The sequence below is a fragment of the Chaetodon auriga genome, chromosome 19, assembly GCF_051107435.1.
Source record: "Chaetodon auriga isolate fChaAug3 chromosome 19, fChaAug3.hap1, whole genome shotgun sequence".
NCBI lineage: Eukaryota > Metazoa > Chordata > Actinopteri > Chaetodontiformes > Chaetodontidae > Chaetodon > Chaetodon auriga.
Genome location: NC_135092.1, coordinates 19,636,921 through 19,663,881, shown reverse-complemented (window position 1 = coordinate 19,663,881; position 26,961 = coordinate 19,636,921). Strand labels below are relative to the sequence as shown.

General features: G+C 44.3%; 2 protein-coding genes across 6 annotated transcripts; both read right to left on the bottom strand.

The window, feature by feature from the left end:
• Nucleotides 1-733: 733 nt before the first annotated feature.
• On the bottom strand, nucleotides 734-13,553 carry LOC143338191 (uncharacterized). 3 transcript variants are annotated; one of them, XM_076758418.1, is made up of 29 exons: nucleotides 13,437-13,553; nucleotides 12,069-12,271; nucleotides 11,340-11,982; nucleotides 11,116-11,219; nucleotides 10,893-10,958; nucleotides 10,588-10,746; nucleotides 10,257-10,390; nucleotides 10,056-10,150; nucleotides 9,892-9,946; nucleotides 9,642-9,776; nucleotides 9,255-9,500; nucleotides 9,101-9,164; nucleotides 8,833-9,013; nucleotides 8,640-8,749; nucleotides 8,160-8,556; nucleotides 7,848-7,982; nucleotides 7,354-7,390; nucleotides 7,136-7,249; nucleotides 4,504-7,036; nucleotides 4,219-4,373; nucleotides 3,925-4,109; nucleotides 3,245-3,314; nucleotides 2,979-3,132; nucleotides 2,750-2,891; nucleotides 2,627-2,660; nucleotides 2,428-2,532; nucleotides 2,123-2,345; nucleotides 1,755-2,037; nucleotides 734-1,666 (listed from the first exon to the last, which is right to left on the bottom strand). In XM_076758418.1, exons 2-29 carry the CDS (start codon nucleotides 12,263-12,265, stop codon nucleotides 1,553-1,555), a joined length of 6,870 nt encoding a protein of 2,289 aa, XP_076614533.1. In that variant the 5' UTR covers nucleotides 12,266-12,271; nucleotides 13,437-13,553; the 3' UTR covers nucleotides 734-1,552. The 3 variants fall into 3 exon arrangements, with proteins under 3 accessions (XP_076614533.1, XP_076614534.1, XP_076614535.1); XM_076758419.1 differs by having other exon boundaries at nucleotides 2,750-2,888; XM_076758420.1 differs by lacking the exon at nucleotides 7,848-7,982.
• Nucleotides 13,554-14,410: 857 nt separating this feature from the next.
• On the bottom strand, nucleotides 14,411-22,738 carry dab2 (DAB adaptor protein 2). 3 transcript variants are annotated; one of them, XM_076758845.1, is made up of 15 exons: nucleotides 22,538-22,674; nucleotides 19,627-19,898; nucleotides 19,375-19,514; nucleotides 18,987-19,085; nucleotides 18,761-18,892; nucleotides 18,577-18,660; nucleotides 18,251-18,277; nucleotides 18,115-18,165; nucleotides 17,941-18,000; nucleotides 16,632-17,255; nucleotides 15,936-16,065; nucleotides 15,227-15,832; nucleotides 14,993-15,132; nucleotides 14,801-14,893; nucleotides 14,411-14,714 (listed from the first exon to the last, which is right to left on the bottom strand). In XM_076758845.1, exons 2-14 carry the CDS (start codon nucleotides 19,763-19,765, stop codon nucleotides 14,819-14,821), a joined length of 2,307 nt encoding a protein of 768 aa, XP_076614960.1. In that variant the 5' UTR covers nucleotides 19,766-19,898; nucleotides 22,538-22,674; the 3' UTR covers nucleotides 14,411-14,714; nucleotides 14,801-14,818. The 3 variants fall into 3 exon arrangements, with proteins under 3 accessions (XP_076614960.1, XP_076614961.1, XP_076614959.1); XM_076758846.1 differs by lacking the exon at nucleotides 16,632-17,255 and having other exon boundaries at nucleotides 22,538-22,738; XM_076758844.1 differs by lacking the exon at nucleotides 22,538-22,674 and having other exon boundaries at nucleotides 14,576-14,714; nucleotides 14,801-14,890; nucleotides 19,627-19,895.
• Nucleotides 22,739-26,961: the final 4,223 nt, after the last annotated feature.

The following is a 26,961-nucleotide window of genomic DNA, read 5'->3' as shown; positions in this document are numbered from 1 at the left end:
AAGACAGCCAGCCGGAGCTTCAGTCCCACGTGAGAAGACCTCACAGCAGCAGGGCGGTAACAGCCATGTCACGACCGTTCATCAGTACCCAGAATTCCACATGACACTCTTAATGACGGTGATGAATGATCATTGTCCGGCACTGCCAGAGGTATGTTCATAAAACACCATCAAGCTTCAGTCTGTGCCTCTCATGCAGGCATTTATATTCCCGTCACAGAGCCAAGCATCTGTGTTTCTGAACAGTAATACAGAAGAAAAAACATTAGCATCATCAGCAGTCTGCGACGCTGCGACTGTTGTATGACACAAGTACGTACGGTACCAATCAAAAGGGACAAATTTAAGGTTCATTTCACCTTTGAATCACCTCATGCGTTCAGCACATGCTTGTGTCATTTCTGGCTACTTTAAGAAAACGTCTCAACAGTCATGGTTCCAGCTGTACTGTGGCTAATTTTGTACTACATGAGAGGCACAAACTGGGGTTTAAGAAGCTCTACATTCAAAAATAATAATAATTATATTACACACGATTACACTGAATCCAACAAATGATTTCATTAAACAAAGGAACATAATTATTCTCCCACGTCAGTGTGGCAGCTACCTGTCAGCTGACAGCCGCAGGTGATGTCTGACACACACTGCTACAATTAAAATGTTTAGTTTGATCAGAAGCCAGTGAACCTATCAATCAACAATCAAACTATTGATGAAAGACTGGATCAAGTGTTGGTGAAAGAATCTGTTTTATTCAGATCTTAAATCTTCCCACGTTCTACTTTCGATGAACTACTGAAACACTGAAGGTGGATAAGACATCACGTGTTTTCGCTTCAAGTATCAAATAATCTGAGTGCTGCGTCTCTGTACACGGACCGCTGAGCGTTCACCTCATCTACACTATATACACAGTACAACGTGCACTAGACCCTTCAAGTCTCTGCTGTTTGTGGCCTGAATTTGCTATTTTACTAAATGAGAAAAAAAAAACTAAGACATCCTTTTTTGTTAGATAAAAACAAAATAAATTGTTTCAGATTAGAGCAGATTAAAGATGTTCACAAAATGACACAGAAGAGGCGTTAAGATAACACATTTAAACATGCAACTGTACATGACGGCGAGTAATCTGCTTTTTCTGGTCTATGTTAACAGAACATATGAAAAGAGTTCGCTACTGTACAATATTTACATGTTCACAGGTCGCTAATAGCCAAATAACGGAATCGGAGGTTGAAAAGCTGCCACCTCTTTGGGCCGCAGCAAATTTGCCAGAGGTTTGGTAATAAAGTACAATTCCAGATTTATGAGGTGAAGTACTGGCTGAGGAAAAGGCAAACGGAAAAGACTCTGAACCAACCTGAAGCTTCTGTACATCCTCAAAGTGCTCGTGAAAGTGAAAACGCTTCTGTCAGTGTCGTAAATTTAGCTTCACTTTACTACGACTGACAGTAAAAACAACAAAAACGAAAGTCTTAGTTATAAATTAACCTTTACAGACAAAAAAAAAAGAGAACTTCCTCCTCACTCCACCTCTCCACGGCTTCTATCCCTCCTCCACGTCTGTAAAAATGTCACTTAAGAAGTACTGAGACACATTGGTGGGCTCGTCCGCCATACAGCTGCTGTCCATGCTGTCGATCTGCTGAGAAGCTGCAACCTGCGACAGAGAAGAACAAAGGATGAGCTGGGATCGACTGTGTGGAGGTGTTTAGGCGACTCCTCATCCACCTCTGCACCCGCCTCACCTCAGCTGTGCATGCGGAGGCGGCAGGACTTTGGTCTGAGCACAGCCGGCTGCGCTGGTCGACGTCCGCCTCCGCCGAGGTCGAGGCTGTTGGGTGGGTTTCCTCTGGCCCTGCTGGACCCGGTGTGGGGGCTACATCGCGTGACGTTGAGGCTACAGGTGCTGATCGTCCTCCTGCTGCAGGTGGAGTTTTGACCTCAGAAGATGCGGTGCCACGTGAAGCATCGCTTGAAGGGGCAGTGCTGTTTGTCTCAGAGAGGAAGGAAGGGAAGTCTTTGGGTTTTCTGTCAGGAAGTGGAAAATTAATATGAATTAGAATTTAATTACAACTGATTGATATTAAAGGACTTTTTTACTGTTCTTCCTCACCTATTCCGACTGCCGGACCTCCTCGTCTGTGCAGCTTCACCCGTTCGTGTCTCCTTTTCACTGTCAATATAATCACCACTTCCTGTCTGTGGCACAGCCTCAAAGGCTTTTGGCTGCACAGGAAGCTCTGAGTCCTGGGTGGGGATTGGCTCTGCGTCCTTGGCAGCCGGGGTCTTCCTGGCTTGTTTCGTCCTCTGAGCTTTGGGCTTAACCTGCCATTTGGCTGGTCCAGAGAGAAACAGGGACACGATGAGGAAGATTTGCTGAGAGTGCGTGAGATGAGTAAGTATCTATCTACTGCATACCTGTTCTCCCAGGGCCCGCCAGCCTCTGCTTCAGGGATGGACGTTCAGTCTCATCGTTGTCCTCTCCAGTCTCTGGTAATATGGACGGCTGCACTGCAGAACTCTCTGTTCCATAAAGACAAATAATCCACATTTACTGTTTCTGATACGACATTCAGCATTAGTTTAAATAAATGACAGAATGGAGGACTCAATCTACCATGTGGATCCACTGGATTCTCCATGATCGAATCCTGGTGTGTGTGAGAAAAAGAACACGTGTGACAAATGCAGATATTTAATCACACTTCAGCTACAAGTGCTTCCTTACAACTTTACTTACTACACCCGCAGCTGTGTCCGGTCCGATATCTTTGACATTGACGAGGCCTGTGTCACCGCTCTCCTCCGTGGACCCGGGCGGAGCGGCATTAGAGACGGGCCCATCTCTCGCTGCCAAACCCAAACCCTCGCCAGGAACACTGCTGAGGTGAGGAAAAGTTGTCGAATCAGACACGGAACAAGAGCAGACCCACGGCTGCATGGCGAGCTGATAAAAGGCGGGCGCTAACCTCTGCTGCTGCGCTGATGCGTCTGTTACGGGAAGATAAGAGAGGGGCTCAGACACGCTGTCCACCACCTCCCCTGATGAACACACCGGGATCTCAGTCAAAGAGAGGATGAAAAACGGTTCATCTGGATCTGAAGGCACCTGCACAGACAGCACTGAGAGCGAGAGCGAGAGCGGTTTCAGCCAGAGCCACGGTGCAAAGACTGTGTGCGACTCACAGCGAAAAAGCAACTGATGTGAGGGGACGGCGACGTCTGATGGACTTACTGTCTGTAAACAGTGTGAGACCTGGATGGCTTTGGGTGCCTCCTGTACTGGATGTTGAAGCATCCTGGGACTGTGAAGACAATCAGAAACATTTGAAGTTTAATCCATAAATTTGATAAGAGTTTCACACCACGCCGTCGGTGCAGTGCCTCTGTGTAGTTTTGTTGGTGTATACGAGCCTTTTCTGTCAGACCTCCCCCCACAGGCCTGTGTGATTAACTTAATTAGCCCTTCATCATCAACACCTGTCGTGCTCCAGATGTGTTCATTTGAACATTTGAAAAGAAGATATGATTAACCTACCTGAGCTGAAGTTTAGGTAAGATTGGCTTGTGTTTGTAGTGCTACTTAAAGTGACTGAATCTGGACGTTTCAACAACTTATTCACTACTTTTAACTATTTAAACTATTTATTCATTACTTTCAGCTGCTGTTTAGACCTCTACTAGTTTTCATGCACACTCAATCACAACATGTAGTGTTAACAGCTGACTTAAAACCAACATTTTTAACATTTTTTTCAGTTGAGCTACTCTACAATCCTTCTTATGCACATATTGTATATATTGTTTACTGCCTCATCATCCTTTGTATATATTGTTTATTTTAAAGTACAATGAGTGCAGCGTTTCCTTGGCCAATAAAGCCGATTCTGATCCTGACACTGATTAATGTCTTACCTGTGAACAACTTTCAGGTACTTGTATCTCGCAGCTCAGGGAGGATCCAGCAACATGTGGAGGAGGGTTTTGGGTGCTACATTGCTCACTGGCTCCCTCTGCTGGTTCCTGAACGTCAGGTTGGACTTCAGACACAGGCTGCTGGGAAGCTGAAGCGTCCACACCTTCCAAGCGAGTACCAGAGTCTGTGGAGAAACATTATTGATCAAAAAAGATGCTGCAGAGGCAAAATCCTGAATATCTGCTCAGCATTCTTTAAGATAAAGGATCTTTCATTTTAAAAAGGTGTCAAACCTGCTTCTGCTTGTTTTATATTCTGGACTTTCTGGGGCTGTGGAGGGTCCCTGCTGCGTCCCAGGTTGGGTTTGGGTTTAACAAGTCGACCTCTACGAGTCAGAGGAGCTTTTCTTGAGGATTTGGAAGAGTCAGCTGTCTCATTATCTTCAGTGCTTCAAGAGGAAAACAAACTCTGTTACAGTAGTTTAAAACACTGGGCTGTAAATAAGACACGACAACAATATTTACATTGTCTTCCATCTTTTTGGTGACAGAATCAGGAACATATGGTCCATGTCTTACCTTTTGGCAGCTGCTTGGTTTGTTTCAGTGGTTTCAGCACACTGCTGGACTGGATCTTGACTTTGTGCCTCCGAGTCATTCTCTGAACGTGGCTGCTGAGTGCTGTCTTTTGGCTCTGGTGTGGACTGTGTAGTCTTTGGCAGCACAGATTTAACCTTTAACTCCGATGAACCATCTCCTGAAATTGCAGTTGGATCATCTGTTGGTTGGTTGTTTGTCTCTGTAGCTCTAATGGACAAGTCCTGTTTGCAGTCCCATTGGGAAGCAGGTCCAGCCTCCACCCTGTCCCCTGTGGATTCCCCTTCAGCTGGGTTTTCACTGCTCTTATTGTCAAGAACCGAGTCTGTCAACACAGTCTGACTCTCAGCAACCGAAGACGCTGCTGTGACGATACCACTGGAGGACGCACCCTGCGACGTCTCTGACTCTGCAGGTCGTAACTTTGTTGAGCTGAGAAGTTCTGTGTGTAATGAATAATGTGTTGATGTCAACTGCTTGTTGTCCTTCTCTGCGCTATTGTCCACAGATTGTTGTTCTGAGGTTACATTTGAAGACGTGTCCATGTGGAGCGGTTCGGAGGGTTTACTGACGTCATTTGACCTCAGCTTTGTCTGTGGAGTGCGAGTGGACGACCCCAAATTGGGTTTGGGTTTGACCTTGGGGAAGCGTCGCCTTCTCTGAGGTATATTTTGTTCTGAAGCCTCTGAGCTTGAGTCTGGTGCACCTCCAACATCCGTCTTTGGGCCCTCGGCTGAAGACAGTTCCTCTGTGGGTTTATGAGTAGAGCATAATTCCAATGATGATGATGATGCAGCTGAAGCAGGACTTTCAACCTGACTTGGTTTTCCAGGAGGGGTGGAACTGCAGGTTGGCTCCACGTCTGCTATTGTGCTGTCGGTCTGTGAGGTCGGGCTGGAGGGTTTCTCCACGAGCTGCACGTGTGTGATGGGGTCTTCTGTGGTTTGAGGTTTGGACTGTACAGTTCTTGAGCTCTTCGGTGAGATGGGTTTGTCTCTTTCTAAATGATCTTTCCTTGTCTGGGACGTGGATGTCGCTTCTCTCTCTTCTTTCTGACTGACAGCTGACTCTTCTGCCTGTGTATCACAGGGAGCAGGTTGGTCGCTGCTCTCTCGGACAGGTGAGTCCATGTTTGACGCTTGTCCAGCTTGTGACTCTGGGACTACTGAGTCGGATGGTGGCGGATTACTACAGCTACTCTCAGCTGTCCCAACAGGAGACACCAGTTGTTCTTCTGTGGACTCTGGCCTTGTGTCTCTAAAGGCCTGCTCCCTACTGGGTTCAACCTGGACTTCAGGGAAGTTCTGGTATTCCGAAACTCTCCAATCTGATAATGCTGCATCTGATTCTTCCTGACAGACAACTTCAACATTTATATTTTTCCCCTCAGTTGTTGGTAGCTCCTCTGTGGGTGTAAGATTAGAGCCTATATCACATGGCGGTATCAAATCTGAAGCAGGACCAGTGCTTTGACTTGGTTCTTCAGGAAAGGTGCAGTCAGTTAGTTCTGCTTCAACCTCTACTGTTGCTTTTTCATGTAATGTGGGATGTGGAGTTGGGTCTTTCTGTAAGGGGTCCTTCATGGTTTCGGGTTTAGAGTGTACAGTTCTTGATGTCTGTGCTAGGTTGGGTTTGGGTTTGACTTTCTGGAATCGACTCTTCCTGGTCTGGCGACTATATGCAGCTTCACCCTCTTCTTTCTGACTGACAGGTAAGTCTCCTGCAGGTGAAACACATGGGGCAGGATGGTCGCTGCTCTGCTGGACTGGAGGTGAATCTACGGTTGTCCCTTGCAATTCTGTGACTGCTGTGACGGATGTCACCAGATCATGACAGCTCGTCTTCGTTGAGTCTCTGGTGGCCTGTTCCAAAGTGGGTTCAAACGTGGTCCCAGAAGAGCAGTGACTCTGGTTTTCAGAGGCACTCTGATCAGATGCTGCTGCACCTGATTTCACAACATCCACAGACGTCTCCTGACTGCCAGACGGCTCTTCTTTAAGTTTGACTTCAATAGAAGAAATTTCATTCTTTGACAATTTTGGACTATCGTTTGCTATCTTAGGGGTTTCTTGTGTCTCAGTGGCTTGAGACAGAACAGGAGCATCTGTGTCTTCACTTGTCTTTACTGCTGACGTCTCTGGTTGGGATTTTGAATGTGCAGTCCTTGAGGCTTGGCCTATGTTAGGTTTGGGTTTCACCTTGGATAAGCGTCCCCTCCTGGTTTGTGGAGAACTTTTGTTTGCCCTCTCTGGACATGACTGCAGTTGAGGTGTAGGATCCGTATCAGAACCCGTCCTCTGATCACTGGTTTCAGCAATGGGCACGTCACCATTGTCTGTTGTGGTGTTTTGTAGCTCCACAGTGACAACAGCTTCTGGTGTTTCTGTGACTCCTTGGCCATGAGTTGCATACATTAGAGGAGTGGCACAGTCTTCCTCTTGTGCATCAGGCTTTGATGCAATCTCTACTTCGACGTGTGGTTGCTCGGTTTCCTCCACACTGACTGATGTTGTTTCTGCAATTAAACATAGAGCCACATTTTAAATTTACTGTAATTTAATCCAAAACAAATCATATCCAATTCCAATATAAGGAATATTTTGGCCTCTCTTACCTGTTGTGTGATCTTGTATTGCTGTTTGATTCTGTGCTGACTGAGAGAGGTGAGCCAGGTTGCCGATGGCCAACAGGGTTTGAGCAGCCTCATTATAGCCATCGTCCTCAGTCACTAAAAAAACAAAAAAACAAACAGAAAAATTAATACTTCGCGACCATCTACATATACATACACGTCTTCCAGTGGGAGCTACTCAGAGCACCTCTTCAACGTACCTTCTGTGTGATCTGAAGAAAGGAAGTCTATAACATCCTGCAAGGAAAACAAATATATTGTGACTCACATCAAAAGCTTCCTGTATAAGCCAGACTAGTTGTGAAAGGATGAGATGTTTATGGAAAACATATTGCAATAGCCCCAGTTACACTTCTTTGTCATTTTCTTTCTACATCTATGTTAGCTGATTACATCTGGACACAAAAAGGTCTCCACAAGCTCGTCCAGCTCAATAAAATATGAAATACAAAGGCTGCACAATCATTCCTCAAACTGGGATTTCTTTATTTTCTTCATGTTAAGTGTGCAAACGACATTAGAAGAAAATAAGGTTTGTATTTTATCAGTGTTGGCTCTTTTGCATCGAAAACTACGCACATAAATCACACTGATTTTTTAAGTTAGATCTCAGAAATGCTATTAAAACGAGGAGTGTAACTGGGGATAATGGTTTAATTTCACTCATAGTACACTTTTGGCATTGGACACTTACAACCAGCAGGTCCAACTGATGTTCACACGGCTCAGCTGTGCCTGTCTCATTTTGTGCCAGCTCACATGAGGCATCAGGGCACAGAGCATCTTGGGAGATGCCCAACACATCAGGCATATTGGCCAAGATATCAAGCTACGTGTGGGATGGGGGAAGTCAGAGTGGAGGGTTTGAATTATGGAATGTAAAACCATGCACAACAAAAACCAAATGCCAAAACCACAAACATGTCTGTTATAAGAATTATGCAAAAATAAAATGAATGGGTGGTTTGTATCTGTGCAGAACGTGATGGAAAACTGTTTCTCGTACCTCCTCCATAGTCTCTTCCACTTCTGAAATCACAGGAGGTGGCGAGCGCAGGCTGGCAGGAACAAACGCAGGGGCAATGCTGTCCTTACTCGAGCTGCATGCGGGGTGCTGCTCCTCCTCCTCCTCTTCTTCTTCTTCCTCCCACTGCCTTTCATTCTCCTCGTCGCTGTAATCTGACTGAGAAGCCCAGAGGGTGACGAGTTTGGGCTTTTTGGACTCTTGGGCTGATTGTGGCTTTGATGATCTCGCCCTCTTGGCTGTGCTTTTGGGTTTCGGCTTGGCAGCAGAAGCAGCGGACCCCGCTGGTGAGGCCGCGGTGGTTTCAGATGCAGAGGACTGTGCATCATCTTTGGCAGCGTAAGTCAAGAGGTTGGTGGGTTTGGGGACTCTCCCATACCTACAAAACAAAATCACACACTGATGAACCACTCTTATAAAAAACAGGAGTCATGAAATACGTGAAAACATGACATATTGTACCTGGTAGGTCTCGGAGGTTGAATGGTGACACCCTCTTCCTCAGAGGAAATGTCATCATCGGCTGACTTCCTCTTATTAGCTTGCCGTATGGGTGATGCATCTTTATTTACCTACGAGGTTAGCAAAGCTTTCAGTAAGCCAAATTAACAATGTGTACCAAGACCTGATGATGCTCTGAAAGTGAAACAATAACCTGCTCATCAGAGGCTCCGTCATTCGCTCTCTCGTCCTCTTTATCTGTGGAAGGAGGTGGAGCTTTTTTACCCCACTTCCGGCCCAAAGGCAGCAGCGGTTTTGGTGCTCTGCCTCGTGAGAGTTTAGCTGGCTTGATTGCGGGATCCTTGGCTGCATTCACATTCTCAGTCTTTTCAGACCTGAATATCAGGACAAAACAGAGAATTTTAAAGGCAACTGAAGATGCAGAAAAATACTAAAACACGACAGTTTACAAGTTTCATTACATGTCTGGATCTGTGCGGTCCTCTGGAAGTGCTGCCTCAGCGTCTTCGGGTATGTAGGCCTCATCTGAGCATAAACAAGCAAAACAAAATCAAGCACAAAGAGAAACTGCAACAACTTTTGAGGAAAAAACAAAATAGCTGAATGTTCTCGTACCTCGTTCACTGCTTTTTTCACCGGTTTTGCTTTTCTTGACATTGGGTTCCTCAGTCGAGGCGTCCTGTTTACTCTTTCGTTGGCGCTTCTTCTTAGGCTTAGAAACAGGGCTTCCTCCCTCATTACAGAGGTCCTCGTTCTCTTTCTCTCCCTCCTCCTCCTCTTCCTCCTCTAAGAGAGGAATTTCATTCTCTTCTTCCTCATCTTCCTCCTCCACATCACTCAGCTTCTTTTCAGCTTTTTTGCCTGGAGGGGGAATAAGAACACACAAGGAATATTAATACTTCAAACAAATCTGTGCACCAGAATAATATTTAAGTTGCTAAGTATTAACACACAACTCAGTGAGTATCAGACGAAATGAAAAAAGCATGGCGGCACAGTTACCCTTTGCCTTTCTCTTGCGCTTCTTGGGGGAGTTCTTGTCAGCAAGTGACTTGAGTTTCTTCCTGTTTTTCTGAACTTCCAGAATCTTCTCCAGCAGCTTAGAAAAATACTCTATGTCCAGTTTGCGCCTGTCTCCTTCAAAACAATTAACAGGAAATGTTGCTTTAAAATCTATGGAGAAAATGCACAGGGAGCTTTACTGAATTCATGCTATATTCAACCCAAACACACTGTCCTGCTGAAAACCTACTGAAAGCTTTGTCAATCCGCCAGGCATTCTGTCGCTCTTCTTTTTTGAATTTATTCTGAAAGTTTAAACCAATGCAATTAAAACAAAGTCATTTTTTTGTGAGTGTTGCTTCTTCATATCATGTGGTAGAAATCTAGGTACATATGTCTGAATTCATCACCGACCTTTATCTCTGATCGAGCTCTGTGAGGAAACAGCTGACAGATCATGGAGAAGTCTGTCCCCACCATGCTGACGGCCAGGAAGAACATGTCTGTCTCTGTGGAAAACAGCACACAATCAAGACATGAAGGCATCAGAGGAAGACGTGTGCTATAAAAATGTTAGAATTCAGGCCAATTATTACTATTTATTATCAATTCAACCTTCACTGGACCAGGGTTTTGAATAGGTCCCCTTCCTGAAGCTCGAGTAAGTTGTGGTGGAGCCACGCTCAAAGATGGGGTCTCGATCCTGAGCTGGGTTTGGCCCTTTGGCTCGCTGGACTTCCACTGTCAAGCTGAAACACAGGTTGAGAGGATATGATAAAGCCAACAACTGACTGCAGCATCTCCAATATCACAATAACGCAGCAATGCTTTTATTGAAAGGAAATAAAATCACATCTCTGGAGGAGGCTGTGGAGGCATCTGTAGACATTGTCGGCCAGTTTCTAACCAGGTGGCATTTTGTGACATTTCATAACAATCTACTGACCTCTCTTCATCGATGATCAGCGAGCCATCCTCTGCGACTTTGACCTGAGGAACCATGATTGCGTCGTCCTGCTCTTCCTCTGCCGCCTCCTCTTCTTCCTCCTCCCTCGGGCTTGCAACCGTAGAGGCGACTTCAGGCTCCTGCGCTCTCTCTGGTGACCTGCAGGGATGACATTAGAAACATCAGGCAGATGGAGGGGGGGGTCAATGATGATGTCCACATAGAAATTTGAATAATATATTTATCAATTTATTCCCCACGATGTACAACATCAATAAAACTAGAAGCTGGAGGGATAAACTCACTCTTCTCTTCCAGGAGAAGGTGGGACCACAGTCTCATTCTCTGGAGCTCTGTCTTCTAAACTAGATCTGGAAAAAATGCAAATTATAGTCACACAAGACAAGGAAGCACAAAAAAAACACTTAGTGTCACGTAAGTTCAAGGATAATCGATAGGAAACATTATCACTGGAGGGAAAGATTAAATGTTACACAAGCTTGACTCAACTGCAGAGGAGACACTTACGTCATGGGGTTAGACAGCGGCAGATAACGGATAAGATCCCTCATGGTCATTTTAGCAGGATCTAAATCATACTCCTTTGCACGTGCCTTAGCTTTCTTGATTTTCTGCAACATCAAATGATAGCACGCTTTTAATGTACTGAATGAAGACATATGTAACCGTATATATCTAATCAACATGTTACTAAACATGGAGAGTGAAGAGAATGAGGGAAAGCATCTCACCTTTTCTTTGTGCATCTCATGTCTGAGCAGCTCTCTGAGCTTTCGGGCCTTTGCAATCCTCTGCAAGTCTGACGGGTTGTTCAAGAGTCTACTCAAACAGAGCGCCGGTGGTGACAGTGAAAGCCCGCTCTTCGATGACACCAGAGTCTTGGCTTTCTCCGATATCTCAATGGCTTCTTTGTCCGGCAGAGAGGGGGGGACTTTATCTGGTAATCTGGGAGGAACTTCTTTAACTTGACTGCCTGATGTGCTTTCTAATTGTTTGCCGCTGTCCGCTGTTAGATGGCTTTGTTCCAGCGAGTCCTCGGCTGGAGGAACAGCTGCAGGTCCTGAAATGTCAGAAGAGACGATGGTGGGTTTCGGCTGCACTTTGGGCTGCTTGCTGTCTTCTGAAGTTCTCCGTCGCCTTGGGGACTGGAGTCCCGGAGGGGCTGCTGGAGTCTCAGCTTGGCTGGACGTTGTTGGCTTGTCAAGGTCTGAGGCTTCCACATGAGTTTCAGAGACTGCCTTGACGGGGGACTTTGGCGTCCGAGCAAGGGTGGAGGGCCGACCTGGGGCCACCTTGGGCTTGACAGAAAACCGCTTCCTTCTCTGGACTGCTGCTGAGGAGCTGGTTCCTTCCCCATTTTGATCATTACCATCCCTAAACAGTAGAAAGAATAGTTGTTATACATTAAAAAAAGTTTTAATAAAAACAATTTTAGAAGCCATTTAACTCTTGTCACTCACCCAGAGGCTGAGGGTTTTTCTGATGGGGAGACAGCAGACTTGTTATCAGTCACAGCAGTAGCAGCGCTGCTCTCACTGACATCTTTGGGGGTCTCACTGGCCTCCTGGTTTACTGAAGGGGCTTCCTGAGGCGTTGCTGCTGTTCTCCCTGCTGTGCCGACGTTGGGCCGAATACTGAATCTTGACCGACGAAACATTTTGACCTGAAAACAATCCATGAATGCAGTTTTTAACGCGCATTCATCATTCACTGACACTGTCAACATAAACACCTGCACATTGTAAATGTTATTGTATATATTGTTTATTGTCACATCATTCTTTGAGTACATTGTTTATTTTATATTTGTGCACTTTTTGGTCTTTTTTTCCTGTGTACATACACTTGGCCAATAAAGCTGACTCTGATACATGCTTATATAAGATATAATGGAGTATTACCTTTCCGCTAGAGTAGAGAGTACGCCACATTGATGAATTACAACATTACAATACTCTTACATGTATTTGTTAGTGATAAAAATGAATAATCTAATATTCTCCAATAATGAAACACATTGAAAGGAGCCACTCTGCATGATGAGTACTTTTACTTTTGTCGATAGTATTGTACCTCAGTACCGTTTCTAATATTAGGACTTTTCCTTGTAATGGAGTAACTTCAGACCATAGTATTTCTACTATTTCTTAAGTACAGGATCTTAAGTAACTTCTTTCACCCTTGGAATTTGCTACTATATCATAATGGTTATTTTACTCAAAATACAGCGATTATAAAACATATTGTAATGTTCTGAAAAACGCATTGAATCATGTGTTATTTTGCTAGTTCAAGCTCAGTGAAAACTAACGAAATTGTAATTGTAAAACAGTAACTAACTGGGCTTTGCAAGAGCACCAAAAGGTCTTTTACAAACGGACGTTAACGTGTAACGTTAAGTGCTGCATTAGCTAAATACAGACACAACGCTAAAAACAATGTCTTACTGCTGTAGAGCTAGCAAGAGCACATTCATGTATTCCATAACTTAACGTTACTGTCGGCTAACGTTATTCAACTGACAGGGCTAGTGACGTTGACAGCTGAAGCCGTTAGCTAACCGTTTGAAACTGTTAGTTAATATCCAGAGGTTTAATAAGATAACACACCTTATTCAAAACAGTGTAAGACATAATGAAAGGCGTCAAAAAAGGGCAAAAACGAGCGGAAAAGTGCCCAAAGCTGCGCTCAAAGTCGCTTGTCAACACTTTTAGTATACGAGTCTTTCCGACTTGGACCGTCCTATTGCTAACATTGAGAAGCTAAAGCAGCTACATTTATAACATTATTACGTTTCCGTGCGTCTTATTTTGCGGGGAACAACGTACCTGCTCCAGAAAGTGTTGTTTGCTAGGAGAACTAAGCTTTCATTTATCGACGACGAGCGGCAAGCAGAGGACCCCATGCACAAACTAATCCGCCATGTTTTTCGTGACGTATTATTTTCGTGCGTGAAAGGGGTTGTGGGTAATGTAGTCAAAGACCTGGATGAGGTAATATCATACAGTCTATAGGCAAGAGTGGCCTTTTCTCTCAAGTAATCTAAGCATTACAATGGAAATGTAATACTCAGTGGTGGAAGAATTATTGAGGTGTTTTATTTAGGTAAAAATAACAGTACGCAAACCTAAAAATACTACATTAAAAGTAAAAGCATTTATAATTTAAGTGAAAGTACATGAGTATTAGAAAGAAAATGTACTTCAAACATCAAATTACTGGATTATCAAGAAGTAACCTATGAGTAGCCTTAATAGTTTTATTGATAAAATCAATCACATTATATGAGCTGATTGTGTGTTTTGTATGTAAAATGTTCATTTTCAAAGTACATAGTATCTATGTTGTACTATTTGCTCCATTTTACTTATAATAGAGCATTTTTACACTGTGCTATTGTATCTGAACATCTGAATATTATTATTTTTTCAAAGGTTACTGCAAAACTACCTAATTTTTCCTGTTGGTTTCATAAAGACGTAAATTTCTGAGCTGCTATGCTTTTTTTTCATGTGAGTACATTGACCAGTGGTTCATCCCAGAAATATCCCATACCAGCGACTGTGTCTAAATTACATGATATGTAATAAACAGACAAATCCTACAGACACATTTTTGAGAGTAGTAACAGAACAAAGTTGGACACCATCTGTGTTTGGCGGCTGCAGCCAGAACTCTGACCTTTACATTTCTTGTATCATACAGCTTATCTGCTGGACTGTTGAACCTCCAGCCAACTGCAAACTGTTGATTCGCTAATTCAGTCTGAAGAAGGCGATGGACTTGTGAACACCTTGCAGCGTTATGATTGAATTCTTTTATTTCTTTAACACAGACAGCATCAGCAGTGAACCCTCTCACACCCACACCACATTTCTTTCTTCAGCAGATCATGACATTACATTTACTTCTTTGATCAGTGGTCTTTAGAAAGAAGGGAACTACTGATTGGACAGAAAAAAAACATCAGAGGTGGAGGTGTAAAAGAAGGGTGGGTCAGGGACAAGAGTTAGAAGAGTTCATCATTTGGATTGTCTTGCGCACGCTGCAGCAGCTCGTCCCGAAGATGTTATTTGATGTCAAGATCTCCATTAGCTCCATTTCAACTGTGAGGGCAGAGAGAAGATAAAGAGTGAAAACAGAGTATATATAAATTCAATTAAGGATTAAACAAATATGAACACATACTTACTTATGGACAAAGTTACGGTCAAGCAAAGGGATTTCCAAAAGGATCGCCAAAAGCCGCTGCTGAACCAGAAGTCTGACCAACAGCGGGTGTCTGCTATAAGATCAAGAAAAAAAAGTGAAAATTACAAATGATGCTGTGATACTTGACGTAGTGTTAATATGCATCTGTGTGAATCTGTGTGAATCTCTGTACCATAGCTACAGGCGGCACTCCAAACGGACTGGAGTCTGGGGCCCCAAATGCTTCATCAAACATGTCCTGACTGTTTGCACTGGGAGCAGAAGGGTTAAAGCTTGGAGCTGCAGCTGGAGCAGGAGCTGGTTTAGGAACATCTAAACACGATAACAGAGCACACAATTAGTGACGGATCTCACCGGCATTTATGTGTCTGCTTGCATCATTTTGACGACATGCACTGCAGTTTACCGTTAACACCTGCTGACATTTGATTGATATCAAAGTCATCATGATCTGCACTATCCTGAGCCAAGCCCACTTTACTGGAAAAGTACTGATCAAATGCTCCTTGCTCCTTGTTGCTGCTGGGGGCTGCAGCAGAGTTGGACCCTAGTTCGCCTTTCCTCGCTGGGATGGCAGGGGGTTTGGCAAGCTGGAAGTCCTTGAACATGTCCTTTCCAGTCTTCTTCTCTTTATCTCCAAGGGGGTCCAAAGCTGTGAAGGCACTGTTCTCTATCTTTGGAGCTGCCTCCTTACCAGGTGGCCTAGGAGGGGGGCGTGATGGACCAGAATGGAAGGGGTTGGTCGGCTGACCCCAGCCTGGCCCGGCCGCTGGTGGCTGGCAGAAGATGTGGGGTGGGGATAAAGGTGGGGCAAACTGAGGTGGCAATTGCTGGCCCCAGGCTGTGGGTGGCATGGGTGGACCACCAAAGGCAGATGGCTGTGGGAAGCTGAGCCCAGGGCCTGGAGCAGTCACTCCTGGCATGGGGAACATGGAGGGTGCTGCAGTGGAGGCTCCCCACATGCCTGCAGCGGGGATACTTGTGGCAGCTGGAGGACCCAACTGAAGATTCCCTGAAAGAAAAAGGAATACGAAAGTTTAAAGGGAATGGAAAGTAAATCCGAAACAGCTTCTGAATATTTGAATAAGACACCAAGTTCCACTGTTGTTTATTACCCAGAGCAGCTATGGAGGAGGGAGTGGAGTTGGCGGGTGCGCTGTTGAAAAGGTCACCTGAAGCAGATGACCCTTCAGAATGAGCAGGAGCAGCAAACAGCTCTGCTCCAAACAGGTCACTTGCTGTGGACTATTGACAGAAAATAAAGCAAAAATATGAAGTATAGCAGCACCACACTGATGTCATTTTCTAACTTACAAACTAAGATTAAACCAATCTTTAAAAACAGCAACAAATTATTCACTATAATTATGTTGTTAGAAATAAATACTACTGTATTTACCTGAACATTGATACGTATGCATGCTTTGCCACTTACCCGTGCTTTTATCACTGAAGCATGAGTGTTAGAAAGAAGATTAAGAGCAGAGATGACAAAGGGTACAGTTCATTCAGCAGCACAGTCAAAGTGTCATTTATTCAAGCCGGACAGAGAAGCACGTGAGCGCCGGTGCATGCACAAAGACAGAATGAGTCCACACCACAAGCCCTTAACTGCAGTCCCTTATCATTGGCCTTGCATCTTAACCAAATGCATCTTTTGGCATATCCTGTCAGACACCAATGCACAACCCAAATGCTCAGAAAGGGAGGTGTTAGCAAACTAACCGTGCTCTGGAAAATGTGCATAAAAACCCATTTTTAAGCATCACACATGCAACTGTACTATGATTCATCTGGCTGTGGAATTTCACCTTTGCACTCCTTCGACCTCGTCCGGCCTTAGAGCTCTGTGGAGGCGGGTTTATGACTACTGAATCCTTGCTATTAGTCACGGGGGGTTGTGGGTGATGGTTTATGCCATTTGAGACAGGGGCGGTTGTCAAAGATGCATCAAAAAATGGGTTTTTGGTTGAGAGAACTTGTCCAGATTCATTCCCGTCCATCATGGTAATCGTGTTGCCCTGAGTTATTTTGCCCCCTAGTGGCCACTGTCCGTTACTGAGAGCGAGGATCATGGTCTTACTGGACAACCCATTTATCTGCTGGCTGAGGTGTTCAGAGTCTCCATTCAAACCACCGTTAACAAATGTCTTACTGGTGGTGCCAGCAGTGCTGCTTAGGTGATGAGCGGCGGCGAGGGAGATGCGTGAATGATCGGGTGCCGACCGAGTGGGCGATTTAGAAAGGGGGTCGTCTCTGAAAGGGTCAGTGTCTGGGGTTGGAAAGTAGCCAAATGTTGAGGAAAAGGGATTCTCTGTCTGGGGAGACACCCTACGGTCAGCGGCACAGGAAGTTACAAAGGAGTTTCCCTTTATGCAATTCTGATTGCTGTCAACTTCAGCAGAAAAGTCCAGCAAGAGAATATCATTAGAGTCCTGGTTAACATGAGAGGGACAGTGGGAGAGAAAAACAGATTTATGAATCAGTTCTGCAGAGGAAGAAAACACAATGAAAAATGAATCACATGGTGTGAAAAGACATGAAATTTAAAGCTGCTGCCAGTAGAATCTCTGCCTCGAAATATCGCTTTCTTTTCTTTATCCTGAACAACAGCACATTATATAAATATGCTGAAGTCAGCACTGGCTTGTCGAGCTCATGAACTGGCCCCGCAACAGTGATGGAAAACAATACCACTGCAGGCCTGCAGGTGTCACCAGCGTCAACAGAAACGTCTCCTTCACAGATTCGACTTGCAGCAGCTTTGCAAGTTTGATGAACGACAATGAGATTGGAACACACAAATCATAAACTCAGTTCTTAAAAGGACCTTTTCCTTTTGATTTAAGTCTGAAATCTAAAAAAAAATCTGATACTTCCGGCCAATCACCAAACACAAAAAAGGCCCTTTTTAGAATTGAGTTCACACACAGAGAATGATCCGGAGGTGCTGAGTGGAGCTCAGTGAGGCCACGAATTTCATACAAACACATTAAATCAGATCGAGAAGCAGCATGTAGATGTAAACTGTAAATACTCAGCTACACTTCCTGAACTAAGTATAAACCCACTAGGTTGCCCAGATAAAGGGAACATTTTGCACTATGGCACCACGCTTACATTTGGAGCCTGGATGTCTGGAGGGGTCGACATGTCTCCAAAAAGGTCAAGCTCCACCGGCTGGATGTCAAAAAAAAAAAAAGAAAGAAACATACTGTATTTACTCAGCTACTATAAATCAAATGTGTTTTGTTTAATGTTGAGCTGCAAACACAACAGAGCAGAAATTCTTACTTGGGCGGTTTTCACTTGGCCGTCCATACTTAGCAAGGCATCGCTTCCATTCTGAAAACAACACAGAAAAGCAGAAGGTTAAGAGGGGAAAGTCAGAGGAACTACTCGACGAAAACAAGTGCTTCCAAGTACTTACCTCAACCACAGTGCTGCCATTTTCACCCTGTAAACAGAGGCCGACTGTTAATGTTCATACTTATTTTCTTAATTCAGCGAGGCGTGTGTCATTTCACATCATTTCAATGGAATGTGTGAAGATGTGATTCACTGAAAGAGCACAGAGAGGCAGTGTTGACATTCAGGACGCACTGTACATGCCGTACAGCGTGTACCCTGTCAACCCTCCCCGATGACCACACCAAAACGCCTTTCTCTCGGAGAGAAAATGTTTTCACTGTCCAACTTTTGAAGAGAAAAAAAAAACTCTTTCCAGTGTAAAGTCGAATGCCTCCGAACAGTTACCTTCTGTGAGGCCTCTGCTTCTTTCTTCTTCATGTTGAAGATGACCTGGAACAGATCTTTCAGGTCGATGACCAGCGGCTCGGCCTGTGCGGTGACAGAAGGACACATGTTCACTGCTGCCCGCTGGTCTTTGTTGTCATCTGTGGCACGTGCGCCTGTGACAGAGCGCCAACGTGGGCGTTACCTGCTGTGCGGTCTTTATGGCGAAGAACTGATGCTGCCCCTCTGCTCCGCACACATATCCAAACGCCCTGTTATCTGTAACATCTCTGGCGATGAAGGAGATCTTATTCACCACATGCTCGTGCTCAATCACCTGAGTTACAAGGACAAAGGTTTTATTAGCAAGCCACCTAAATCTAATAAACTTCACAGCTAATTATTCTTCACAGGGAAATGGCAGAACTCACTCCTGATCTCTCATCAATGATCTTGATGCCCGACATGGAAATGTTGACCCAGATCCTCTGTTTGTGTTTGCCTTGGGACCGAGCAGCTACTGCCATACCCTGGAGTAAAATAAATTACACATGCTGCTCCGTTTTTCTGTCTTTTGTGAGTAAACGAAACTTGACTTAATGAATATCTGGACATTCTGTGTGCACTGTCGCCCTCTGCTGTGAGGACACGTCTACAGCACATAGGCTGCCGGTGATGTTCCTGTATGTGTCCAAAACACCCACCACATAATTAATGAATTAGTGATTGAAAAACATTAAAGAAACCAGCTTTAAAATCTCTTCGATATTTCATGAATCATAAAGATATCAGTGCACAGTCAAAGGTCCCGTGCTGCACCTTAAGCTTCATCATGGAGTCCTGGCACATCTTGTCTCCTCTGGCTTCTGGGACATCATCGATGCCAATCAGCTTAGCCTTGTACCTCACACCGTCCCCTTTAAACCTGCCCAGCAGGTACTCATCTGTCTTTTCTGCGACTGCAAAAACATGAAAACTATGAGCTACAAGATAAGACCAGAAAATCTTGACATTTAATCCAAAGTCTTGATCATAATCACAACCATCATCACGGCGCCGTCTGTCACTCACCCTTCTTCTTCTCTTTCTTGAATGGGACCTTGGATGTGGAAGGGGAGGTGGGAGGGGTGTTGGAGGTGGAGGTCGTGGACGGGGACGCGACGCTGGGATCGGCGGGGACGGGAGCGCTGTTCTCCACCTCTGCAGACATGGCGTGGAGTGAGCCTCGCTGGAGGAGTGGACAGTCAGGGGGCAAAGCAGACGGCGGCTCGGCGTGCAGAGGCGGCGAGGTCAACTGAACAGATGAGTCCTCAACACCCACACATACTTTTCTTGTTATTTGTCTGGAGCAGAAAAAGTGAAGTGGGACGGTGCGTGTGGTGAGAGAGAAAAAGGAGAAGGACACCAGTTAATACACTCTTTCCTGGTGAAACGGCACACAAGATACTGGACTCTGAAGGGCTGCAATTAGTTGTTACTGCCAGAAAGGTTTTGCAAGTTACTGCAGAAAAGACTGTTTTGCACATCATAAACAATCATATTCTCTTAACAATCCACAGTATCATTTACAACCACAGAAACACCCTTCTGACAGAAGCATAAGACAACACAAGCCATAAAACTCACAAGGATGAGAACAGAGAAGACACACTTTAACCCTGAGGTACACATGCTGCGTCAGTTATTAGAGTAAATTATCCTTAAGGACCTCGAGGTCCTGCACCTCTTAAATCTACATTTCTGCTGCCACTGAGCTTTGTTTAGGGGGGATAATTAAGACAAATAACAAGGTACCACTACAACTGCACAGATGGACAAAGAAAAGCACATTCTGTGATCATACATCATGTGATTTGTCAGACCCATAAAAATTCCATCCAAAATCAGTGAGCTGTGCTAAGTGCGGCTCAGGAGCAACATGCTAGCCATACATCTGCACATCATCATCATAAAAAACATCACCATCAATTTGTCTGCCAACATTCTGGACATCACTCATGAATACCTCTGCATTTACAGCGCAGGAAACACAAGGCCACGTCACATGAGACAAAACCAACAGCGCAGTGGATCGCAGCCGACGACACGGCAGCTGAGATTCACCAGGTTCTCCTCCACTTACCTAATGTGGATGCATCACTCCACTTAGTCTCTTAATGAATCAAGCAATCACAACAAAGTGGTAACAATCAGATGCATTCAGCCAGACAAAAAGGAGTCCTGCTCCACAAAACCGCTGGAATAAAACCACTGCAAACATGGCTCTGTGTGAAACGTACATACCTTTAGGACCAGCTCCAGAGGCTACACTGCCTAGAATATCAGTGTAAAGAGATGTGAATACTGTAGGACAGAGCAAAGGTTGAAAGCGGGCAAAGGTTGAGCAATTACCTGAGGTTAATCTTACGCTAGCAGAGCAAAAAATCTCGTGATGCCCAGCTAAGCAAGTACAGACGGAAATTGGAGCCTCTGGAATGATCATTTACCCACAACGCTCCCTCGCTGATAATGTGAGAATCAGGGTAAAACGAGGCTCACAGGTGAAGAATCCAAACGCACCTGTGTGATCATGCAAATTCAAAAAACACAGTCCGGCCAAGAGGCATTGTTTACGAGGATATCAATCAGGCAGGAAATTTGTTTAATTCATAAAGGAAATGGGGGCCATACATGATGAGATAACGGAAGGGTCACTGAGTGCACTCAGGTTTGTGCCAGCTGTTACTTCGCCACGACAGAGCCTGACACAAGTATCCAGACTCCGTAAATGAGCACCTATTCAAAACAGAGGGTGCAAAGTTGGCTTTTAAATTGAGGATGTCTCCTCGTTATGTATTCATTTTAATACCTGTTCCAATAAGGACTACGTCACCAAGAGCTACTGTGCAGCTGTAAAACAATAAAAACTTCATTTCATCCACCAGCACCAGCCTTGCAGTCAAGGAAACAGGCAGGGTATGTTTGGTTCCCCATGGTGGCATTTAAATTCCTGCCAGGGATGGAGACACACATGCTGTTTTTGTTGCTGTGCGAGGAAGCGAAGAAAAACAAGACATAAAGCTAAACACTTGTTGATGCTCCATTTACACCAGCGTGACACATGACTGCACTAGTCCTGCAACTCAAAACAGTGTCAGAGTCCCACACAGGCTAATAAAAAGGGTGAAATGTCAGCTGTTCATTGAGTTAAAGGATTACATTTTAACAACAGAAGATAGCCACCACCGCCAGATGAGGGATGAGAAGAGAAATCTGAAGATTTTTTTTTACATCCAACAGTGTCACAAACACAAGGAGCACTAGGTCCCAAAAAAGAAGTGTAAATTTCTATTTGTCAGCAGAATAACTGCAGCGCAAGGGCAGAAATGTCACAATCCTGAGCCATCAGGAAACGTAAACTACTGCACATCTGGAGGAAATCAGAGGGAATGACTCAGTCTGCAAGTGAATGAGATGGTGAAATACCACAGGCCCACTGTGAACACAAAGGGCATGCAGCCACTTTCATCCAAAATGAAAAGTGTTGTGCACTCAAACTAGGTTGGAGACATGTAAGTGTGTGGAAAGGAGACGCAACTTGAAAACTTCTTGCAAACCAGATTAAAAAGATGTTTGTTCACAGAGCTGCAGCTGGACAGAGAGGGAGCTCTGCAGAGAGCTACAGAGGGAGAAAAGGGTTTGATGGTGTTTGTTATCCCAGCATGTTTGGATGAAAATGAAACGAAATGAGTCCCAAATGACAACACTGAACGTTTCCTGTGAGCGTGATGAAGCTTTCCTACGCTGATTGGAAAGAAACAACTGACTTTAAGTGTGTTTGAGACTGAGGAGCAGCTCCCACAAACCCACTTGGAGTCATTTTATGGGTTTTTTTTGTCGGCGAACTCAGAAAGGATTTTTGAAACTGCTGTAAAACGACAACCTGCACTGCTTCGGTGGATCTTTAATGAATGCATGGATGGAAAAAGTTGCGGTGACTTACCTGTCGGAAAGCGCGCAGTGAGACGTTGAAATCCTGCCGTAGAAACGGTGACTTTTGTTCCCGTGATGCCTCCGCGGCTCCGGCGCAAAACGAGTAAGAGCAAACACAGCTTCGGAAAACGAGCAGGAGTCAGATGTTTTCCGCTAAATGCCGTGGACAGAAAGGAGAGACTGCTGCAAACTCCCAGTTTAACCCCTGAGTGGCTGACAGACCGAGCGCACCGCACGCTGGCGGAGGGGCGGTCCGTTCACGCCTCCGACGCGAAGAGAAACGCAGGCCTGCAGTAAGTGGGTCACGAATGATGTGTCTTTAGAAAACACACATCTGATTTCTTAAGCACTTTTAAAACATTAGGTTTCATACAGCGTGAGTCTAATAACGAGAAAAAGAGAGATTTTACATTTATGTGCCCCCATTAAAGCAGCTATAATCGATATTTTCTATAACAGATCAGATGATTATGCGTAAAAAGGAGCTGCTCACAGAACTTTCGTCTGACCCTGCAGTTCGTTTTTCAGTTCACTGTTTTCCTTAAATGTATTGCACATAAATACACTAATTATGTGGTATTTCAAAGTACTTTTAAAAAGTGTACTAGACCAAAATTACTTTAAATAGTAATAAAGTGTACTTTGAAAAGATTTTCACTGCTGTACTTGTTGTGCCAAATTACCAACTATTTCCACTTCGAGTATACTAAAGTATTACTCAAGTGGTACACAAGTACCACTTCAGTACCACAACGTGTACTGAGTACATTCTTCAAACATGTTTAATTTAAGTATAATATGTTGTCACCTGGGGATGTTTCCTTCAGGAGATGTTGGAGACCAAAAACCTTTAAGTCAGTGAAAAGGAGAGTGAATATTGGGCTTCTATTTGTCAGATGGCCAGAAAAATGACTCCACATGAATGCTAATGTCGCTCCCTATCTGCTGGTTGTGTAAATAAGCAGCTGTTTGCTAACAAGAGTGCCATCAACTTAAAATATAATAAGTCAATGTTCTCTTAACAGCTTGTTTCTGCTGCCCCCAAGTGGCCAAAAAAGAAGTGATTGCAGCTTTAATTTCTAATATGAGTCCCCAAGAAGGCCCCTGCTCCCAAGCCTTTGAGTAATGTGTGAAAATAGGTGCAGGTACTTCCTTTTTCTTTGTTATTTCTATTCCAAACAAAGTGTCTAACAGTGGATAGAAAAAGGCAAAGGTCTGGCTGAGAGGATTCCTCGTCGCTCGGCATTTGTGGCAGAAATTGCTTCAAACACCGTTTAACCGGAAAACCATGAATATGTCCCACCTTCCTCTGCCAGCACACGCAGCATTGGATGGTTTTCAAATTAAGAAGCTCATTCGCGTCATCTGAATATTATGTAGTGTCAGACGGAGTGAGGAGACAGAAGAGTCCAAACCAGAGAGGAAAGCTCCAGTGCTGCTAACACAGCACATTTTTTCTAAAGACCAGGCACTTTCCTTTGCCATAGTGTTAGTGCAATTACAGTAAACTGCTGGCTGAAAACAGGTCATCAACCTCCTCAGTATAAATGTCTATTTTGCTTTAGATACCATGTAGTGATTCAGCCATGTAATGACAGTTTTTATATTTGCTGTGCTAAGCACTGAGTGCCAGTTCTGATATTCCCAGGAAGAAAATCCTCAAGCCTCACGGGAAGTGCATTGTCTTGTGTTTGCAGAAGCATCAATAGATGTTTGTTTGGGATAATTAAGAGAATAACTGGGTAGTCAGTTTGAGCAGGGATAGCCACAATTAAAAAGACAAAGAGCTGGAGCTTCTTCAACAGAAAAAACAAAGAAATAGAAACAAATTATTGGGAAGGGAAATCATCTGTATCGCTACAAAACTAAACATCAACTCTGAGATCAGCAGCGCCGTCAGTGCGGCTGTTTTCCTGTAGACTGGTTGGTTTCACTTCTGTAATCTTGTGTGTTTCTACTGCTATGGTGATCCATCCCTTGATAATTATAATTTCCATGTCAGACAACTTTTGAATGGCTGATGGTAACTTAAACTCCAGAGAAACATCCCACAGCTGTCACCGTGATGTCTGTCTGGCTGCAGTCCAGTGAGAAATCAGCTGACGGCCTGACAGCGCTACAGGTTTGTCATGATGTTTCTGTTGGCAGCATGCTGGAGCTTATTGGTTAAACAGCAGAAAGTGTTGCATATATGCTGTTTCTGATGAAATTCTATAAGAAATCAAACTATTTGCACGGTCAGACAGGACTAGTTGTGTGTGAGAAACTTTTTTTTTTTTTTTGGCTGACCCTTTAAACTGTTGGGCACAGAGGTGGAGCGTGGGTGAAGCTGGGGCAGGTTGAATGAAGTCTGGTTGCTGAAACCTAGCCGCTAGCTGTCATTTGAAGCTGCCATGCCCATAATTATGCATGATTTAAAGCGGTTGTCATGAACAAGGAAATTAGCTTTAGAGACCAAAACTGCTTTTTGTACCAGGCTGTAAACATGCTCAACTCTACTGTAAAATTGGACATTTTAATTTGGGGGTCTATGGGGATTGACTGACTTTTGGAGCCAGCCTCAAGTGGCCATTTGAGGAACGGCAGTTTTTGGCATCTGTGTGTTAGCTTCCAGATTCCACCTGTCAAATACACAACTTTGGTGTTTGATTTTTATTTCCTTGGATAAGACATTTTAAGAGACAAATACAGTGGAGCATCAGTGCCAAGAGGAAGAATATCTGATCCCCCAACCTCAACTCAAGCAAAGTTGTTCCAACAAATAAAATCTGATATTTTGGAGTAAAAAACTAAGCTGCAGAGCCAACCAACCATAACATGAGAACAGCCTGATGTAACAAAGCATCTCTTACTTCAACCCAGATTCTAGTCATATCTAATCATAGTTCTGCAAACAGACGTACAAAATCATCTCTTTTGATATTAAAGACATGTACTTTACAATATACTGCATGTTGTCGGCTGGGCGCTGAAAAGTGAGAGATAAAGGGACAGAGGAAGGACGTCCTTCCTGCCTTTGCATCCTGTGTTCTGCTGACAGTGACTGGTTTTTAGGAGATGAGCCCCTCAGAAGCCAGATTACTGACCGGCTAAGAGTCTGTTTTCCCCTTCAGTCAAACCACGAGGATGATAGTTTTCATAAACCTGTATTAAATATTACCAGTCTTTTGTTTGTAATTGCAGAATCCCATGTGTTTATCTGTTCAGCATCAACACACAGACAGAAGTTAAGAGCTGTTTCTGCATCACATCTGGCATATAACATATAACATCTGGCAGTTAATATACTGATTTATGTCTTATAAGTTTGCTCATATGCATGAATGTAGCAATATTCACACACGCATAAAATCAGGGTTTACTCATACTGCTAACCTTTCCCATCAATGACGTGTCCAGCATCACCGTCTGATGACGCTGGGTTAAAATTATGGTTCCCTGTTCCTCCGAACGTGATTCATTGTCTGTTTGGATCAGTGGCACACCCAATGCAACCGCACACTTGCATTCAGGAGGACATGTTGGATGCTACTTACTCATGTGAATCTTTCTGGTAGGAAAAGGAAAAGTACGGGACACCCAGACTGCAGATGGCACAAGTCAGCACACACACATCAGAGGATTTATTTTTATGATAGAATGCTGACTGAGACAATCTAATGGGAAGTGTCCTTTCCAGTTTATGACAGGAAGGCCATAATCCAAACATCAAGCATTTAGGGCGTGAATCCTGGAACTGGCTGCCACCACAACCAGAACCTAAGATAGCCACTTACAGTATCTCCAGTCCATAATTGAGGCAGTCTCAGATTTTATCTTCTCTGTTCATTTAACTCTTAACTGCCTTCGCTGCTCTTGACCGTTTCAGCAACGCAGGGCAAGCAAGATCATCACATTCTGCTGCATGTGATGACAAATTCCATAGGATGTAGTGTGCAAATTACAGTAAAGCGGTGCAACAGGCTGTTCCACAAGCGTTTCCAACCTCCTCCCCAAAAAACAGGAAGTCTTTCTAGTCAGGAGAAATATTGGCCAAGCACCTTACCTACCCTCTGGTTTCCTGAGAAAGCTGGGAGGAAGCTGCCGAACCTCGTGAAAGTGGTGACCTAAGCACATATTTGTGCCTCTCTGGCGGGCCATGACCACATAGCCCCTAGACTACCCCAGCTCTGCTTGCAGATACAGGGGAAGAACCAGGACAGGGCAGCCCCCACATTGACTTTGGAGACATCAGGGAATAGTCCGACTGTTTATTTAAGTCAGCAGAAATAACTTGTCAGCGTGCCGAATGCAGTTTTACTCTCTCAGATGGATACAAGCAGCTGATTTGTCAAACCTCTGCATCCATGAATAATGATTCACCTGATTGTGAATGATTAGCTAGTTTGATCATAATCCTAATAAATCCAGTCAGCTTTTAAACTCGCTGCTGTT

Bases quoted from the DNA above. Each gene is read 5' to 3' on its own strand.
- dab2 (XM_076758845.1), bottom strand. From the start codon at position 19,765: ATGTCTGCAGAGGTGGAGAACAGCGCTCCCGTCCCCGCCGATCCCAGC. The intron at 18,661-18,760 runs GTAACGCCCACG...GTCACCGCACAG, and splicing joins CCATAAAGACCGCACAGCAG to GCCGAGCCGCTGGTCATCGA. The intron at 18,166-18,250 runs GTAAGTACTTGG...TGTTGTTTTCAG, and splicing joins ATGGCAGCACTGTGGTTGAG to AATGGAAGCGATGCCTTGCT.
- LOC143338191 (XM_076758418.1), bottom strand. From the start codon at position 12,265: ATGTTTCGTCGGTCAAGATTCAGTATTCGGCCCAACGTCGGCACAGCA. The intron at 10,151-10,256 runs GTTGAATTGATA...TGTTTTCCACAG, and splicing joins AAAACCCTGGTCCAGTGAAG to AGACAGACATGTTCTTCCTG. The intron at 9,501-9,641 runs GTAACTGTGCCG...TTCCCCCTCCAG, and splicing joins GCGCAAGAGAAAGGCAAAGG to GCAAAAAAGCTGAAAAGAAG.